We start from the raw sequence: 19,200 nt of genomic DNA, 5'->3' as shown, positions 1-19,200 counted from the left end.
AGATTCAATCTCCTTATGGCTGAGTGTGTCTTCTTATAAACCAGGACATTCATTTCGCCATGAAAAATTTACATAATTTAATACACTACTGACATGATGCTGATACCTCTCTGCATGATTATATTAATAGTTGCAGTGCATAAGGATATTTATTGAAGGCCATTTATCATGCTGAGAGCAGGGACCTCAAATTAAATGGAGTTATTTGGCAGGAGAGAGAGAGAGAGAATTTCTTTCCCGACTCATCTATGAGCTTTTGAATACTGGTCAATAATAGCTATAATTACACCTGACATGAAAACATGCTGCCGTCATCATCATCCTCACTGTCGGTTTCATTCATTGAGAACATTTTAATTAGCTATTCTGTAGGCTCAGTGGTGCCTAGTTACGATTATACTGACATTTGAGTGAAGCATGTTAGCATGCAACCATTTGCTGATTAGCACTAAACACATAGTACATCTGAGGCTGATGTGAACTATCCCTTGAACAACATTTTCTAATGTCCCACAGTGTATGCCAAACTTAAGCTGCTTTAAAAGGGATCTTCAAAAATCATCAGCCCCATATAACTGCAATCAATAATGCTGTTTTACCAATTTGTATAGCATGTCATATTCAGGAGATGAAAGAAAACTGAAACATGCAACATTCCCTCCTTTCTCCCTCCATTAGCAAAGCCTGGTATTATATGTCATGCTATATAACTGCTTTTAACACAATGACAGAATGAGCATTATGAGCTCTACTTGAAATTTACACTGCACAGAAGCTTCCGGAGTTCTTGGAAAAGGAGCCTTGAACACAGTATGTTTCATACAGCTTACTGAAACAAACGGAGAAAGACATTTTCTCGCTCGTCACTCTTCTACTAATGGCACAGACCTGCATGACACCTTCAAGTTGAAAGGCGACAGATGAACACATAGGACAATATGTTGATGGTATTTGATAATAGCAGCTGCACCCTGATCTGACATTTTCCCTGGCCTCTTCACACATAAAGAGGTGCAAAAATGTGTAGAAGGTGCAAGGTACAGACACGCTGCAGGCTACATTAGGCGGGGTCAATGGTTCAGTCCTTGGAGTAAGCAAGGCAGTACTAGAAAGTGTACACCTCTGCTTAGACCCAAAAGTCCACTTTAATTGAATTAAGCTGCAACAAATTTCATACAACCACAGATTAAAATTTTCCTAAACACGCCTGAATTTTTTTCATCAAGATCCACAAGACATTCTCTGAAGAACGCCTTATCTCGCAATGTTAAAGAAAATGAAATAATTCTGATTCTCAACTTACAAATTGCACTTCGTTATTTCTATGCGAGTGAAAGTGAGCTTTCACTGTGGTCAAATAATATTTGAATTTATATCAGCATGGCGGTGGAAAGTGTCTCACTGAAGCCCCCTTCACGTGAATGGATGCTGTGTGTTACCTGGCAGCAGTGTTTGGTTTTGGGTGAAAACAACATGTTTTGAATCAATTGTTTGATTTTTGCAAGACTAGTCAAAGGTTTTGTGTGTGTGGCTTGAAATTTGGATTTTGTGTTTATTGTTTTGAGAAAAGCAGCGGAAGTCTCAAGAAAGGCATTTAAGCAATTCAGAAAAACTGTCAAAATTCTAGGTCAGGGATTACCTTAAAACGCAGCTCACTCCATCATAGACCATGCTTGTTTCACTCTTCTTCTTCTTGCCAATAAAAATTGACCTGTACAACACAGGTCGTTTTTTATGTATGTAGGTATGTAATGTAAACATTATAATCATTGGCAGACACAGTGACCTGATTAGCCCAATAAATCCTCCCGACTAAGATATCAATCCCATTATTTTTCTCCTTTTATTCAATCTTCAATCTAAAACACCATACAACATGAAGCCTACATCTTCCTTTTCATTCAAGCTACAAAATGGTGTTATGAGCAGAGTTGATCATTTATTTCAGTAACTTGCAGTTTTACATATTAATTAACATAAAGGTTTAAAGCAAATTTATGTTTTTAATTATTTGCTTTTTCCATACTTTGCTAGAGCCAAGGTCATGTCGTGTAATTACAAATTTTGAGTGTGTGTGTGCATGTGGAGTATTTTTTCATGGATGAGCGAAACATACAGTGAAGTGATTGTTGTTAGTAATTATAATCTGCATTAGCAGCGTGTCTGTGTGTGGAGGGGGGGTTTGCAGTTGGTATATAGCAGGATTGAAGGGCTTCAGGAGTTGGTGCATGTGTTTTAGGTGTCAGACGGAATATGAAGAGGCAGGAAGCAGCACACTCAGGCTTCTAGAATTTTCATGCGGTTGGATACAGACTAGGTTTTAATTTGTATCCGTGGGTTTTTACTTTACCACTGACTGGTCTAGCATGGAGGATAGATACACGTCCAAACTGTCACCTACTGTTGATTTCTGGGCGGGGATGTATCTGGTCATAATTGGTAAGTACAGTGCTTATTTAATTTAATGTAAATGTGTGTTGACTGTAGCGGGAAGTGACACAGGCATGGACCTGATAGCGACTAATGAGAAATATTTACTTAAATAAGCCTCTAGAGAGTGTTGGTTTGCTTGCGCTTGTCACAGGATGTCAGAATATAAAATCTTGAGGTATGATATCAGTTCACAATTTGCCTGTTGTGATCGTATGAGCTGCTATGAATGTAATATATTTGTATTTGCGTGATATTTTGTTTCTATAACATTAAAACTGAAAAGAAACTCAGTTTAATGGTTTGGCTATGGTATGTTTCTTTTAGATGACACAGTCTCTACAACAAACACATTAAATCATTGAATCATCACTTCAAACAGTGACATACTTTAAAGATTTTCTAAATGCTCTGTATTTATAGTGTTTTTCTAGTCTCAATGTCCACTCAATGCTTTTCTTAGTACAGTTTTGCCATTCATCTATTCACACACACATTCCCACAGGGCATCGATGTGCAGCACTCTTTCTAATCACACAGTAGTGTTACAGACGACAGGGACAGTTTTGCATTCAGTGTCTTGCCCAAGGACACTTCAGGACCCATAATGGGGGTGACTGAGATCGAATCACCGACCCACTCTACCTCCTACCAAGCCATTATGTTTGTCTCAAGGTAACGATGTTTGAAATGAAATAGTGACTTTGAGCTGCCTGAAGATGTATGTGCGGAAATACAGTAGGTGGATATACACACACAAGCAGGCACGTGCACAGACATTTTGGGGGGCAGGTGCTCAAACCAAAAAAAAAGGGCAACCATTGCCAAAATTATTTACAATAATAATAAATTAAAAAAAACTTACTGATTCTCCCTCATTTGTTTTACTAGTTGATGGCCTGATCCAATATAAAAGAGAGCTGCTACCCTGAGCTGCTTGTTGCAGTTCCCTGTCCTTCTGCTTTTAGAATCTCTCTTTTCTTGGCATTATGATGCAAATTTTGTAAATGAAATAAATCAATGTTGTGCATAATAATTAAGAGTGACTAACATAATCTCTATAAAGCTGACAACACAGTACACACACATTTTTGTTTACTGTTTTCTGACAGAGTGAAAGTATAAGCAGCATTACACTAATAATATACCACAATATACCTCAACAGACTGTCATGTAGCTCAACTTAAGACCTACCTTTCATTTCAATAATTACGATTTTAAATGAAACAAACTAGTGAACTTGTCTAATTTGTAGAACATTAAAACTGCCTTTAATTCTCTGCCTGCCTGCCTGTCTGTCTGTCTGCCTGCCTTTCTGCCTGTCTGCCTGCCTGTCTGTCTGTCTGCTTGTATCTCTCTCCCTTCATTAAACATAACAAACGTCAGTAAACAGCTGGACAAGGCTTTGAAATCACGGATTTCTTGAGTTTTTATTTTTTTTATTTTTAATGAAACGTCGGACCAGTTGCGACGTAATGTTTTCAGCGGCGCTAATGTTGTGGTTAATTTATCACCAAACAACGTCAGGGGATTGCACACACAGCGTCATTACCTGTTTGTCTGATGCTGCGGGTCAGAGGAGAGGTGGCTGCAGACGTTTGGCCCTCAGCTGCATGAGGAGGAGGAGGGAGGGGCCAGCGGGGGCTTGGGACCGCCGCTGAGCATGTCCGGGCGAAATTCTCACAAGAACTCAAATAAATGCCCCGTCAGACATCAAAACACATTTGGGGGGAATTGATGAGAGAAATTAATGAATGAAAAATTGGGCTCCAGCAGAAGGGCACTTTTCTCATCCAGGGCAAAAGGGCTGGTGCTTGAGCACCAGTAGGGGTCTATCTGTGCACGTGCCTGCACACAAGTATCCTGGATATTATCTGGGTTTCGAAGCCTCCCTGTTCTATTTTTGAACACATCCTAATTTCTGTGATTATATCCTTGCTTCTGAGACCTGCATGAGCCTGTTTCAAGAATCCTGGATATGGTGGCTTAAGTGCGCTTAAAAAAAAAATGAAGAAGAGGGATACTATGCAGTTTAAACGTCTGATCATTCTGTGGAAGTGAAGTGGTTAGTCAGTAAGACAAATACATTCGATGGTTAGGGATGATCAACAAGATGAAACTGAGAGAAAGTCTGTCCTCAGAAAGACACTTGCGATTAGATTTGAATACTGCTCTTGCTTATGCAGCCTTCAGATGGACAACTTAGCAGAATGTGCATGAATGGTTTGAACTGTTGAACTTTTTGAGTGGCTCAGTCGACACACACTTAGGGGAAGGGGAAACATGGATGTTATCATGATCGTGTGTGTGTGTATGTGTGTGTGTGTGTGTGTGTGTGTGTGTGTGTGTGTGTGGTTTATTGACCTCAAAATGACGATCCATCACCTCAGTTCCTCTGCTACTGGTGTCTCTTTGTTTTCCTTGAACGGCTCATGACTCTTCACGTTTACACTCCAATCAATGTCGTTCCACTTCCCTCAGTTTTGTCACGAGCTAAATCACATTAAATGACCCGGCGCCATAGCGAAAGCATCGGTCCACTACCGGCTTTGTGATCTGGAGTGAAAGGTAAAAGAAAATCAACTAAAGATTGCGATTGACCCCCTGGCCAGTTAATTTCCTATTTTCAAATGCTTGAAGTACACCTATATGCACAGCCGGCGACTACATTAAAAAGCCTGTATCCTTCAACCATATATTACACTGCACTTCAAGCTGTGAAGGAAATTTACAGATTTTCTTTCCTTTCAGAAAAAAAGAATTACTTGCACATGTGGTCCTCATGAATTTTAATGTAGATGTATTTCATGCAGAGCAGTAGAGCAAAATTCAGACCGCACACGAATAAAAGGAGAACTTTAGGTTATAGAGGGTTTAGAGAACTGGTACTTGTTTTTCAATCCAAGCAGCGGTAGAGAGGCCAAGGTAAATCATGTAAATCTCACAACGTTATGCTAATATGATATGACTGCTGTCCAAAATAAATAAGTAGCAGTTAAACAGGCTAATATTGCTCAATAAATACTGAAATCGACATTATAATAAATAAATTCCATATATATTTCCAATATATTAAACAAAATAATGCAACAACAAAAACCTTTGAAAATAAACAAATAAGCAGCCATCAAATATGCTAATATTGATCAATGAACACAGAAATTTACATTTGAACTCCCAATATATTTAACATATTCAATAACTTAAATAGTATCACAAAATATTAGTAAAGCTGGATTGCAATGTTTTAGAAAATAAATCATAATTATTTTTACGTTATGATAGAGTAGGCTAAAGCGTACATACATGAACATATACTACACAAACTAATGCAACAAGTAAAAACGGTATCACAAAATATTAGCCAACCTAAATCTGCATACTGTGTAATTATGTATAGACTCACACTAATAAAACTAGCCAGAAACCACACAACCTACACAACAACTACTAGCTAGCTAATAGTTTAGCTTCAGTTTACCATTAGCTAGTTACCCTGTGGTCAGCACAGATAGCATTTTAAAGTTAGCTGTAAAACCTGATTACTTCACAAAACACGAACCCTATCATAGACTAAAAGTGTCACTTAACAACTCTTTAATTCATTTAATTGATTAATAAAACGGATTCATACCTGAAAACAGTGGGATTCATTTACTACAATGACGCAAACAGTTCTCTGCTTGTAGCGTGTGACGCAGCTGGAGCTCATTAAACTCCCCCTACTGGAGGCATCTGGGAACGACCCTTAGTTCACCACTGTAGTACAGTGAATATTTGAATGCATAAAGTGTAGCCACTAGCCAGCACAAAAATACTGTAAATTTACAGACAAAGAATGTTACACCACTCAATTGGGTCTCACTCAACGCAAATCAAATCAAATATACATACAATATATTTTTTGTTGGATCTGTACATCAGCCGCAAATCACTATAGTATGTGAAAATCCGCATTTACCAGAGGCAAGACAGGGCAGTTTTATTTATAAAGCACATTTCATACACTTTAAATTCAATGTGCTGTACAGGGACATTAAACAACACAGAGACAAAATTAAGGTTTGAAGCTAATTTTAAACAAAATAGAAAAGATTTTGATGAGCAGAACAAGAGAGATGGAGAGAGGTGATATAAATAAAAAGGATAAATCTATATACAAATTTACAAAGAAATAAGTTGAAGGACTTGAATAATACAAGTTAAATAGAGAGAAATTGCCAAAAAATTTAACAAAATAATGATTTGGCTTTGGATTTTGTAAAATAGTTTAGTTACAGGCATTTAAACAAATGCAATGGAAACTGGTTCCAGTGCTGTGCTGCTTCTCCTTATTAAGATTTTACCCTGGCTGCCAGTAGCTGACCATCTCTTTTGAAGGTTTTGTTCAGCTGAAGATCCATACAATATGGTGCAGAAGCAATATCTGATTTAGTAATGGAGTTGTATTCATCAGCTGGTCAGACAAATCACTCATGATGTGCAAGATATTGCGTACAGGCTTGCCTTTTGTTTGTGTATCTATGGGCTTGTAGTGATCTGATTTTGTTCTTGTAGTGCAGCTGGTAACCAGAACGATCGTGCATTTTGTGATAAAAGCATGAAATTTGGTACACTTATAGCCAAAGGCATTCTCAAAAGATTTGGATATGGAGCCACCATGAATTTTCAAAATGGCGCCCATGGCAGCCATCTTTCAAAATGGCTGTCAGTAACAACTGTTCGCTTATGAATGATGGACATAATATGATGTGTCAGGCTTATTTACCATACATAGTACTTGGTAAATGTCTTTTGGATAATCTAAATTTGTCATTAAATATTCAAGATGGCTGACATCTTCAAGATTGCAGCCATCACTTTTATGACTGTCTGATATGGGTGATCTCGGTGTCAAACCAGTATTATTTTTTATTTCCTTTTCTTTGTGCAGAATTCAAATTTGGAACTTTACAATTGGCCAGAAGCTTCCTTCTAACTCAGAAATGGTGACCACAATAGTCACACTTGGTGACCACTGGTCACCTACAACAAGATGGCAGCCATATTTCTGAAATTAAATCTATAATTTCAAGTACACTATCATCTATTTTATTGTAATTGAAATGTTACCCAATGAAAAAAAAAAAAAGAAAAAAAAAAAAGTAATAGAGTGGATGTTGAAGCACAACCAGGGCACACTGGTGACACCACTGCTGTGAAACTCAGCATGGGGTTCAGTGCCAGCTAAACACACTCCTCTTATGGGTTTCCCAAAGGAAAAAAGCACGTACTTAGCCTACGCACGTGCCCATGCATCACAATGGGCACAAAGCACGTGCGTAGGCTAAGAACATGCTTTTTTCCTTTGGAAAACCCATCCATTGCCCTTATCTGTATTTAATGTGCTAGTTGTGGTGTAAGTTAAGTGGTAGTGTAGTTTAGTTTCCTAAATGCTATCTAATTCTAGGCCCACATCTGCTTAGCTTACAGAGTTAGATGTAGTTAGATAGCCGCACCTGAATGGACAGGATGTGCCAGCGCGGGAGAGCCGAGCCAAGGGTAACGGGGCTTTATATGATTTTCATATAGTTACCCGGATGGTGTACAGATCGCACAGGAATTAAATGGTACTGGATGAACGATCGGGCTAGGTGTAGGGTAATGTTATCTGAACCTAGTTGTATCCCATACTTGAATGTGTTTCCCTGTAGTAAAAGGTGGTAAAAGGATAACCCCTCTGCCTTTACTGCAGACATTGTTTTTCTTACCTGACAAAATGTCGAAGAAGTTCCAGCTTGTGAATTTTGATGGTCAAGGACCATCAACATCTTGCACAGCCAAGACTGACTGGAATCTCTGCATTATATGCCAAGAGCACACGGCAGAGGCATTGAGATGTCCTTTGCAGTCCACGCAAGCAGACAAGGGGAGTGGATACACTTCACTTGCGGAGCAGTTAATCCAGTTTCATGAACTTGGTCAGCTCTCTTCAACGTTGTCAATTGGAAGACTGGATGAGGGCCATGGTATTGAAGCTGCCATGATTGCAAACAAAGCACAATACCATCACAATGCAGGCTGAAGTACAACGAAACCAAGTTGCAAAGAGCAAAAAAGCGAGCTTCGGGTGAATGTCCTGATCAACAGTCAGAATCGAAACTCAGAAGGTCCCAACCGATCCGGACTCCTGAAATGAGACAGGAAGACATCTGTTTTTTTGTAAACAGCCTGCTGGCAATGAAGGCCTTCATGAGGCTGCAACCTTCCAATTGGACAATCGGGTGCGCGCTGGGGCTGGTCAAAGTCACCTGAGGGGGACTATGAACCCTTCTGGACATGCCTACCAGATGCAGGCCAGTCAAGTTATGAACTTGTCTCATGCAAATGCAAGAAAGGTTGTGTTGGGCAGTGTAAATGCAAAAAATCCCACTTACAGTGCACAGCCCTTTGTGTCTGTGAAGGCGAGTGTGACTGGTCTTCCCTGTGATAGACCCTAGGTTTCCCTTGCTTAACATGAGTATTTTGAGATAGAAAGAAGATTCTTAGAAATTCCAAAGTTCCCAAATCAAATTCTGCATCAAGATAAATGTATAATTATACATAGAGATCATCCATATCTAACCAGTTGGCGGCCATTTTGAATTTTCAATGAAAATGTTCCACTATCCAAACACATTTACCAAGTAGTATGAATGGTAAATAAGTCTGAAATATCATATTAAATCCATCATTCATAAGAAAACAGTTGTTGCTGGCAGACATTTTGAAAAATGGCTGCCATGGGCGCCATGTTGAAAATTCATGATGGCTCCACATCCAAATCTTTTGAGAGTGCCTTTGGCTATAAGTGTACCAAATTTCATGCTTTTATCACAAAATGCACAATTCCTTTATATTTTGGAACTAACCTCTTGTACTATTGTAGTGTGCAAGAAAACCAACAAATTTTTTCTCAGTGCATTTTCTATTTGATTAATTAATCTGCCTGTAAAAATCATGCAGATTCATGTCTAATCCTTGAAATCTGGTTTTAATTTGTTTTTGTTTGATGTTATATACATTATGTAATGTTGTGTAAATCCCCAATGCAGCTGGAGTGCAGCAGGGTAGCGTGAGAGTGTCATCAGTCCAGGTGGCAGCTGTCTGGGAGGTACAGAAGCAGGGCCGATGAAAGAGCACTCCATCAACTGAGGAGATGCAGTCGGATTAAAGAAAGTATAGAGCTGCAGACATGTGAATAGAAATGTAAGCTCTTGTCTGACATCACATCAAATACCTCAAATACGACAACAGTAGATAGGCTGTCATTATTTTCCTTATCTTTACGTGTGAGGTTGAATGCACTGTAACGAATGTGTCACCGCTGGTTCCCACAGTGCAACAGCCGTCACTGTGACAACTTCTTTCACATCAGCTGCGATAACAAAAAGGAGCAAAATGTTGAAATATCGACATGCACAAGAAACAGATTCATCATATTCAGCAATCACCGTCAAAGTATTTATTTATGTCATCATATTCCTGCTCTTATTGTGTTATTGATGTGTAGGTCATGAATAAGCTATGAATGACACATTTCTATTGGTTCCTCCAAGAGGACAAACATCTCATACGCTTTTTCACAGATTAAAAGGACTATTTAAAAAGGAACACCTGCCAGAACAATATTGCATGTTGTATCAATCAAATTCCCATCAGCTTATGTCAGAGAGAGGTATTATGGGTTGAACCCAGAGCACACGGACCAATCTCTCTAATGGAATGGACAGCCGCAGTAATTTTGTAATTAATGGTCCCATACTGTTCCTATTTTTAGAGTCCCATCCACTGTATGCACTCTGCTGCACATTAATAAAATAAACCACTTTCCGGACTTGTAATCTATTACATTTCATTTGTAATCGGCTTAAAACTGAAGAAGAGATTCAGTATAAACTTGTGGAACCCAGTAACCTAATCAGACTTCATATTTTTGAATAACAGCATTGTTACAACCACCCTGTTTGCCTATTTCAGTGTGGATTATACATAGCACAAAATTATACATTATTATACAAGTGTCTCTTGTGGTATGGGGCCAGCCATGGTAAAAGGTAAACAGCAGAACATTCATTATCGCTGGTTGTACCAGTCTCAATATCTCAGAAGCAGCCAGCCTCGTCGCACCACTCAGAGCTTGACAGTGTTTGGAGTTGACCGAGCGTGGTGTGACAACGAAGGGAGGAGGATAAGCCCACAGCGGCTGAGGTCGGCAGAATAGCAAAAGATGTTACACAAGTGTTGTAAAAGCGGCTCAGTCCGACAGTGCTGTGAAGAATATAGGATATAATATATATCTAGCAGAACCAAGGTTCGTCGTCTGTTGTCTACAGGTGTAATATTTATGAAGGACGGGATTAAACCATAAATAAAATCCTTGAGACAGGGAATCAGTTTTTATTGTTTTTTACCGTGAATCACCTTGTTTTAATCCTGACTGGTCTCTGCGGCATAGAACTGCTGCCGTATTGGCTTCATAGGTTTCTTTTCTGTGGGTGCCTCATGGCTCAAGGACCCACAGAGGATGCCCAGCACCCACATGTGCCAGCATACAGTCCAGACTTTTTTCTCTGTCAGCAAATGTACACACATTCTTCAGTTAAGTAGAAATACAGGTACTTGGGCAAAAAAAAGGAGTAGTACTGATTCAACCTCTTTACCCAAGTATAAAAGCACAGACTCTGAAATGTACTAGATGTATACGTATATACAAAGCAACCTGAGACTCAAATTAGTAAGGTGTAAAGACTATTAAATTCAAAACCACTACTTCAAATAAAAAACAACGAACTAAAAACAGGTTAAAACAAGACATTTTTGATAACATGATCATTGTATTGCTGCAAAATAAAAAAAAGAGAATTCTCCCTCAAAACAAAAAAAAAATGCCTGTTTTGAAAATGTGAGGAGTAGAAAATACAGATATTTGTGTTGAAATGCTGGAAGTAGAAGTGCAGTAACAAAGTATTTGTGTTTTTTAACTTCCCATCTCTGTCAGTCACCTGTTCCAAACCCTAACAACCATTCAGTGTCATGACAGATCGTCCAATCTCGCACCTTTACGAAGGAAACAACAATCTTGAGTGAAACTAACCCAATTGGAATATCTAGTAGTTGTTGTGGCCCATGGATAGCGTTAAGATTTGGAGGTTGTGTGGTCAACTGTGAAGAGCACCCACTGGCAGTAACATATATCTGCACCCAAAATGGAAGTTATTATTGACAGCAAAGACACTCCGTACACGATATCCCTATTGAAGGTGTCTCAGTCGATCACATTACTGAAGCACATTCGCTTCACGTTATTAGGATTATTGAATCACTTGTTCCATGCGATGGCTGACTAGAGCAGTGACCTTTGCTGAGAGGAAAGGCGAGAACGGGATCACATAGTTACAGGAAGCAGATGTGGAGCCATTATTGCTAATGATGCTGTTGGCATTCAGATCTGATATAACTGTTATCAATAATCACATGGAATTGGTTGCTGATTGGTGACAGTGTGAGAAGCGATCGTTGGCTTTCTACGAGCGTGACCTAGAGCGGTCTTTCTGGTGATGATGGATCCAACTGGGAATAATTGAATAACAATGATTTTTATTTGATATCTTGGCAGCTGTGCTATCCATCGTGGGGAACGCCGCCGTCCTGGTCAGCGTGGCGCGTCGCCTCACTTTAATCAAAGCTCCTGAGCTGCTGACGGTGAACTTAGCCATCACGGACATTGGCATGGCCCTCAGCATGTATCCTCTGTCCATCGCATCTGCCTTTAACCACGCCTGGATCGGTGGCGACGCCTCCTGCCTCTACTACGGCCTGATGGGCATGATCTTCAGTATAACCAGCATCATGACACTGGCTATGATGGGGATGGTCAGGTATCTGGTGACAGGAAGTCCACCCGAGACAGGTAGCGCAATCTCAGACAGGCTCTCGGGGGGGGGAGTTGATTACCATTTGGCATTCTTACTTCAAAAGTATAAGGAAATAGTCAATTCATTCAAAGGTCACAGGGATTTACCTCTGATGGAAACCTGGAGATCAACAGGTGAATAAAGCCTTTTCATTTGTGAACCCAAAAACCTTCGCTGATGCTAATCCTTCATGATCTTTCATCGAGCATCGTCAAGGATTACCACGATTACCACTGAGAATATGTTATCATTAAGACTGAACAAATTACATCAGAATCTTGGGTGACTGTCCTTAAGACCCTCTGGGCTTTGTTTCTCTCAGGCAGTAATTGACATTTAAAGTGATGCTTATTGGCTTTGCATACCAAGCATGCAACATATTCAATGCTCAGACCTGGGGTACATGCAGAAAAGAATGTTATTGTCAGATTGAATATCCTTGTATCTCACCATAGAGAGAACTGCATATATATCGTTTTGTAACTAAGGAGAATCAGTAAAGAAAAATCTAGTTTGTTATCTCACAAATTTGACAAACCTCTGTCTCAGTATCGGGTTATTTATGCAGCATCATGGTTGTACAGCCTCCCACCTCACCTCTCAGCTATGGTATTGTTGATTTAACGCTCTGTGTTTGTGTGAGGATTAGCCCCTCCTCCATTCTCACTGCTGGAGGATTCTGTTCTCTGATAAGTGTCTGACTGAATTATACTGCTTCGGATTCCACTAACACATGCAGATTCCTTGTTTATGTGCAGTGCCAATGGAAGAGGTGTTGAACACAATTGATACCGGCTGTATTTGCTGTTTATGCTTTATGAGAGTTAAACAGTATCTGTACAAATGATAAAGCCGTGTAGTTAATATGCTGAAGATAAGATAAGATAAAATGAAATAGTGTTTAATAACTGATAACTATCTAAGAAAATAATAATTAACCAGGGAAGTAATAACTTAGTAAAAACACAACTTAAACACAAGGAAGTATAAATTGAAATAAATAGGTACAAAGAAAAGAAAAGAAAACAGTAATTCATATAGATGATATTGAAATTATACAGATGGCAAATGATTATCGCACAGTTAAATCGGTTGAAAAACTGAGTGAGATATATTTAAGGTGCATGTGGTCTAGTGGGAGCTGTGCTGGTTGTATAGCATTGAAGTTAAAACATGTCTCTGGTCCCTGTACAGGTATCAAGTTCCAGAGGCGGACAGTGTACATGGTGATCAGTGGGATCTGGCTGTACGCTGGCCTGTGGGCCTTGTTGCCTTTGCTCGGCTGGGGAAGCTACGGCCCAGAGCCGTTTGGACTCGCCTGCTCCATCGACTGGACCGGCTACAGGAGTTCCCTAAACCATTCCACCTTCATCGTGACTCTGTCTGTTCTCTGCACATTCCTCCCCTCTCTGGTCATCATCTTCACCTATTTCGGTATCGCCTGGAAGTTGCACAGAGCCTACCAATCTATCCGGAGCAATGATTTTCAACACGGTAATGTTGAGAAGAAAATCACCCTGGTAAGTATCAGATGATCAGATTCAGTTTTCTGTCTGGAATAACCTCAAGTCTTTGTAAGAGTAACGCAGTTTTTTTTTACTTCTATCACTTGTAAATACTTGTTAAGTGTGCTTAGTCAGTAGTTGTAAATAAAGACAACAGGCATGCATGTGTAATAAGTTCCAGCGCTTTATAATTGTAAAAGGATAATTCACAGAAAAATGAAAATGCACCCATTATCGCCTGCCCACTATGCCGAAGAAGGGGTGAGTGAAGTGTTTGAGTCCACAAAACACTTTTAGAGTTACAGGGTTAAACAGCGTTGTAGCCAAATCCACTACAATTGAAGTAACTGGTGATCATGTCTTCAACCAAAAAGGAAAGAAAAACTACTTGTGTGTTGTCATCCAAGTGTGCGTAAGCCCCGACAGTCAAATTGGACTCGAAACAGCGTCTTTTCCACAGCGTTTGCTGCCTAAAGGTCTGATATCCTCCTACCGGATGTAATGAAATAATTTTTCATTTTTGAGTGAACTATCCCTTTAAACATATTCCAGGTCACACGTAATATAGCTAGGGATGGGTATCGTTTGGTTTTTATCCGATACCGGTTCCTAACCGATACTTTTAAAACGATACCGGTGCCTAAACGGTGCCTGAACCGATAATTTTTTCAAAAAAGTGCACAAAACGATACTTGACTAAGAAAGGCTTTTTTATTGCCAAATATATTAACTGTATAAAGTAGATTATAAATATGAATAAATACAAAACCCTTTTGAACTTAAAACTATGAATAACATATGAACTGTTAACAAAAGTTTACACTATACTTAAATAAATAAAAATAAATACAAAACACACACACTCTGACTCGTGACTCTGACTTCGGTGCCTGAGCCAAATGAAGACTGAGGGTCGCTTTTCCATCACTCAGAGACCCCCGTGTCTCCGCGGCTGGGGATGTCGCAGGCAGGCTTCGGCCCGCCTTCGTCCCCCTAAAATGCGGTCGCTTTTATGAAACATTTCTCGGCGTGGTCTTCGTTCCTCCCGCCCGGAGCCGGTCCCGGGACGAGGAGATCCCCCCCCCCCACCACCACCTGCACGGGAGCCTATCCTGTCAGGAGTCTGTCCACCGGCAGCCGCGCCCGCGGGGGCCCGGCGGGAGCCGCCGCTACCCGTGAAGGAAGGAGTGGAAGTGTGAGGAGGCGGGACGAGCGGGGACCTCAGTCTTCCATTGGCTCAGGCACCGAAATGAGGCACCGAAATCTCCGTTGCATTTCGGTCCGGGTAGGTACCGGTTGTATTGGAACCGGTTCCATATTGGAACCGGTTCTCGGTACCCAACCCTAAATATAGCATCTTCTTTTACAGTGTAACAAGATTTTTATGTTGTTATTTAACAAATAATAGATATGTTTTTTTTATTTTTACAATACTTGTTTGCTAATGGAAGACCAGTGTGGCTGTTTGGCTCATTTATGTATCTTGTAATATGGGGACTACAGCAGAGGTCTGTGACACAGAGGATGAGCCACACATGCTGCTGCACACAGATTACTTGATAGTAGGATGCTCTCTTGGTTAGTATGGATCTTATCGGCTAAATTCCATTAGTTGAGGTGATATGTGGAATGTTAATGATGATAAGTTAATGTCATCTGTAAGCCCCGAAAGTACACCTCATATAAGCAGTTATGTTTATAGTAACACACACTTTTTACTCAAATTCATTTGAAGCTGTGACTATTAATTAATAATTAAGACTGAAGTAGTATGTTGCTGTTGTCTAAATGCGATGCTGGATATGCTGTGGATGATTGAAGCTGTCAAGATGAAAATCAATTGATTAATACAAACTTGATTTTTAAAGTCTTTATAAAACTCTAGTTGCAGCTTGATCAGGCTGCAGGGAAATGTTACTGCAGGGAAATCAACATGCTCAGCACAGCACTAAAGGTCAGAGGATCAATGTTATTGTTTCCTCTTAACACAGGTTTGATTGTGTAGCGGCAAATGCCCTGAGGATACAAATGAAAAAAACATATCTGTAACTGTGCCATTGACTTTTACCAGGTTCCCTTTGATCACAGATCTTTCAGCTGAATTGAATGCTCCACATAAAGGGATATGGAGTACTAAGTGCTTTTTGATTGGCAGCTTTCACTTAAGGAACCACTTGAGAAAAGAAAATTAAAGCTTTTTATAGGTCTGTTTCGCTCTATTGCTCTTTCCTCCCAGATCACTCAAGGAAACTTGAACCTATAGCTGTTCCGCTCTGATCTGACCAAGACTATTCTATAGCCACTGTGTGCCTACTCATAGTTATATAAACTGAAGCTTCCATGCTACTGCAGCACCATCTCCCGATCGCCTCGCTGGCTCTAAATTACGTCTTCATAGCAAGATGTCATCATTCCTTTCCCAGATATTTTGGCTTAATTTCTGTATAGAGGAAGTTAGTGGAGATGAGTCATCCATTTTTATATACAATCTATTGGAGAAACTGAATACCTTCTTAAAATTTCGATAGAATTTTACAATTTTGATAGTTAGTCAAGTGTATAACATGTGGAAATATCACTGACAAATATTTTGGATATGAATGCTGACATCTTGCACCTTTGGACGGGGGTGGAGCCACAGTATCAAGGTCCCGCTAATACACACACTCAACAAATCATGAGTAAGTCTCAGCTGTCAATCATGACATTTCACCCCATTTATTTAAGATGTAATAAATAATTAAAACCTAAATTCAGGAAGAGCACTCAAACATACATCAGTGTGATAAGAACCGACGAAAACGACGGAAATAATCTTTGAGCAAAATGTATAGTTTATTTGACTTTTTAGTTTGGTTAATGTTCTACTCAAGTGACATGGAGGAGGTTTGAGTTATGACAGGTACCCAAAGATACCTAGACATAAAGATGCTTTGGCTTCACTTTATGGAAGCTGCTATGTCATCCATATTTATATGCAGTAGCAACAAAGGTGGCTCCCAAAGAGGTTAGCATGGATATTGCTTGTATATTATTTACTGAAAAAACTAGCAAAGAGCGATGAAAGAAGGTTTTTGTCGCTGCAAAAGATGTTTTCGCTCTCCTGCTAACGGCCTTTGGTAAACCCACACTAGAAGGTCATAGATGGTTAATCCAATCACCTGCCAAGGATATTATTGAAAGTATATGCCCTTTTCCAACAAATTCCAACAAAGCCTCCTCAGATGGTTGTGTGTAACAAACCATCTGGTCAGGTTGGAAAGTAATCATTTCATCTCATTCATATTCCTTGATGTAAAGATGAAGATACTGATGACGTGGAATATTCAAAGAAGGAACTCCTTAATCTTTGTAAAGTGTAATGATGAACAGGGAAATACCAAGTGCAGGCTAGCAGCCTGTTAGGTTATCATAGCATAAAGAAAGAGATTTTTTGACTCCGTCCGATTAATGTTTAGATTTTTGTTCAGATTGAAAAGAGAAAACTGAACACTTCAATGTGTTTTTTTGAGCTCTTGAAATTCTTACAATTTAGATGAAACACCCTTGTGAAAACATCACAAGGATTATTTGATATTCAATTTCTGCCAATGCATCCCTTTAACCTTAATCTTACACACTGAACCCTTTAAAGTATTTAATATTACATTTATTATCAATTTAATTAAACTACATTTATGGGTTAAAATGCCACCCAGTGTATTAACCGTCTTGGTCCAAGACAGTTTTTCTCCACCTAACCTAGAGTCAACCATTTGAGATGCTGCTACTTCACGATATTTCAATATATTTGAAAAGTTTATCATCCTCTAATCAAGGGGGGGGGGGGGGGGGCTGCCTGCCACCATTGACTGTGAGTGGAAATCTAGAACCTGCCCTCATTTTAAAATCCTTGCTGAAAATAAACCTCTAAATCATCACATCTTCTACCATTCAGAGCTCATCCTCTCGAAGACGGCCAAGACCACAGCAATCTCAGCTTGAGACGAATGTGGTCTTGGCCGTCAGATAACTCCAGAGGCATGAAGCCTCTTATTAATTAATTGGGAGACAATCCAGTCAGAACTTAGGGGTGAAGTAACACTTTCAACTGTTCTCTCTTGTGCTCTTCTTATCTCAGATGGGTGTGTCTATCAGCCTGGGTTTCCTGATTGCCTGGACCCCATACGTGGCTGTGAGTTACTGGAGCATGTTTCACTCCCAGGAGCAGAGCCAGATGACTCCTTTCATCACCCTGTTGCCCTGCCTCTTCGCCAAGAGCTCCACCATGTACAACCCTTTCATATACTTCATCTTCAGGCGTGCCGTCTGGCAAGAGCCCCTGCGCCTCCAGAGGCTGTGGTTTTGCTGCACCCATCAGGCCAGTTCGTCTAGCATGGGGGCGGAAACGGAAATCACAGCTCTGAATGGATCAGACTGCACCGTTTTGGGAGATAGGGTGGTTGCAAACTGTATCAGTCTGATGGAAGCTCCTCACAGACAAAGTGAGATACTGACTTTAGGCTAATAGAGCGTGTGATTAAGTTATTATTTCACCCTTTTCACCCTTTTTATTCAGTCATCATTCAAGGAATATGTAGTTCAAGAGTTTTGGGAATTATTTTTTTTATTTTTTTGACCAGAGCTATGTGAATTTTTTTTCATATGTATGTATATGTAGCATTAGAACATGTACCTTGCTCAGTGGAAATCAGGGGGTCCCCCCTACCTATTGCTCTAGTGTTGTGTTGAAGAATCCCCCCCCCCCAAGTGAATAAATAAATCCAAATAAAAATAACTATAGTGATGATTTTGTTTTGAATATTTTGATTGCTCTCCACAGTAATGTCTGTCTTTTCACACAAACTCACCATCAAATGTATTTAGTTATTAAACGACGGTGTCGGATCATGAATCAGGATCGTTCTGGTCCCTTTTGTTTTCCTCAAACTCAGCTTCCATCGGCATCCTCATCCTCCTCGCCCTCCAGCTTTTGACACCATTAACCATTCCACACTCATCACAAGCCTCAAAACCACCCATGGCATTACTGGCACATCAATTCATCGCAATCAAAACTGCAAATCCATCACAGTTCCTCTCACACATGATGTCCCCCAGGGTTCTGTGCTTGGTCCTCTCCTATTCATCATCTACATGCTAGCACTTGGACAGATCCTCCACCACCATGGCCTCCAGTTCCACTGATAAGCTGACGATATTGACGAAAAGAATCAACCTCAATAAATCAGAAATCGTAATCATTGGCCCAGACTCCCACTCTGGAATCCAAACTCGATATTGATGGCTCCATTGTCGCCCCCCCTACACCCAAATCTGCAATCTTGGA

The 19,200-nt window shown here is 40.0% G+C and overlaps 1 protein-coding gene across 1 annotated transcript; it reads left to right on the top strand.

The window, feature by feature from the left end:
- The first annotated feature begins 2,366 nt into the window (after positions 1–2,366).
- Positions 2,367–18,378, top strand: opn8a (opsin 8, group member a). Its single transcript, XM_061092112.1, has 4 exons — positions 2,367–2,439; positions 12,069–12,362; positions 13,561–13,886; positions 17,992–18,378. The coding sequence occupies exons 1-4, from the start codon at positions 2,367–2,369 to the stop codon at positions 18,376–18,378; spliced, it is 1,080 nt and encodes a 359-aa protein (XP_060948095.1).
- The last annotated feature ends 822 nt before the right edge of the window (positions 18,379–19,200 follow it).

Source organism: Limanda limanda, chromosome 18, assembly GCF_963576545.1.
Source record: "Limanda limanda chromosome 18, fLimLim1.1, whole genome shotgun sequence".
Classification (NCBI taxonomy): Eukaryota; Metazoa; Chordata; class Actinopteri; order Pleuronectiformes; family Pleuronectidae; genus Limanda; species Limanda limanda.
Note: the sequence above shows the minus strand (reverse complement) of the source record. Positions and strands in the feature narration are given on the sequence as shown.

Excerpts from the sequence above, each read along its gene's own strand:
- opn8a (XM_061092112.1), top strand. The coding sequence starts at position 2,367 with ATGGAGGATAGATACACGTCCAAACTGTCACCTACTGTTGATTTCTGG. Across the intron at positions 12,363-13,560 it reads AGGAAGTCCACCCGAGACAG|GTATCAAGTTCCAGAGGCGG; the intron begins GTAGCGCAATCT and ends GTCCCTGTACAG. Across the intron at positions 13,887-17,991 it reads TTGAGAAGAAAATCACCCTG|ATGGGTGTGTCTATCAGCCT; the intron begins GTAAGTATCAGA and ends TTCTTATCTCAG.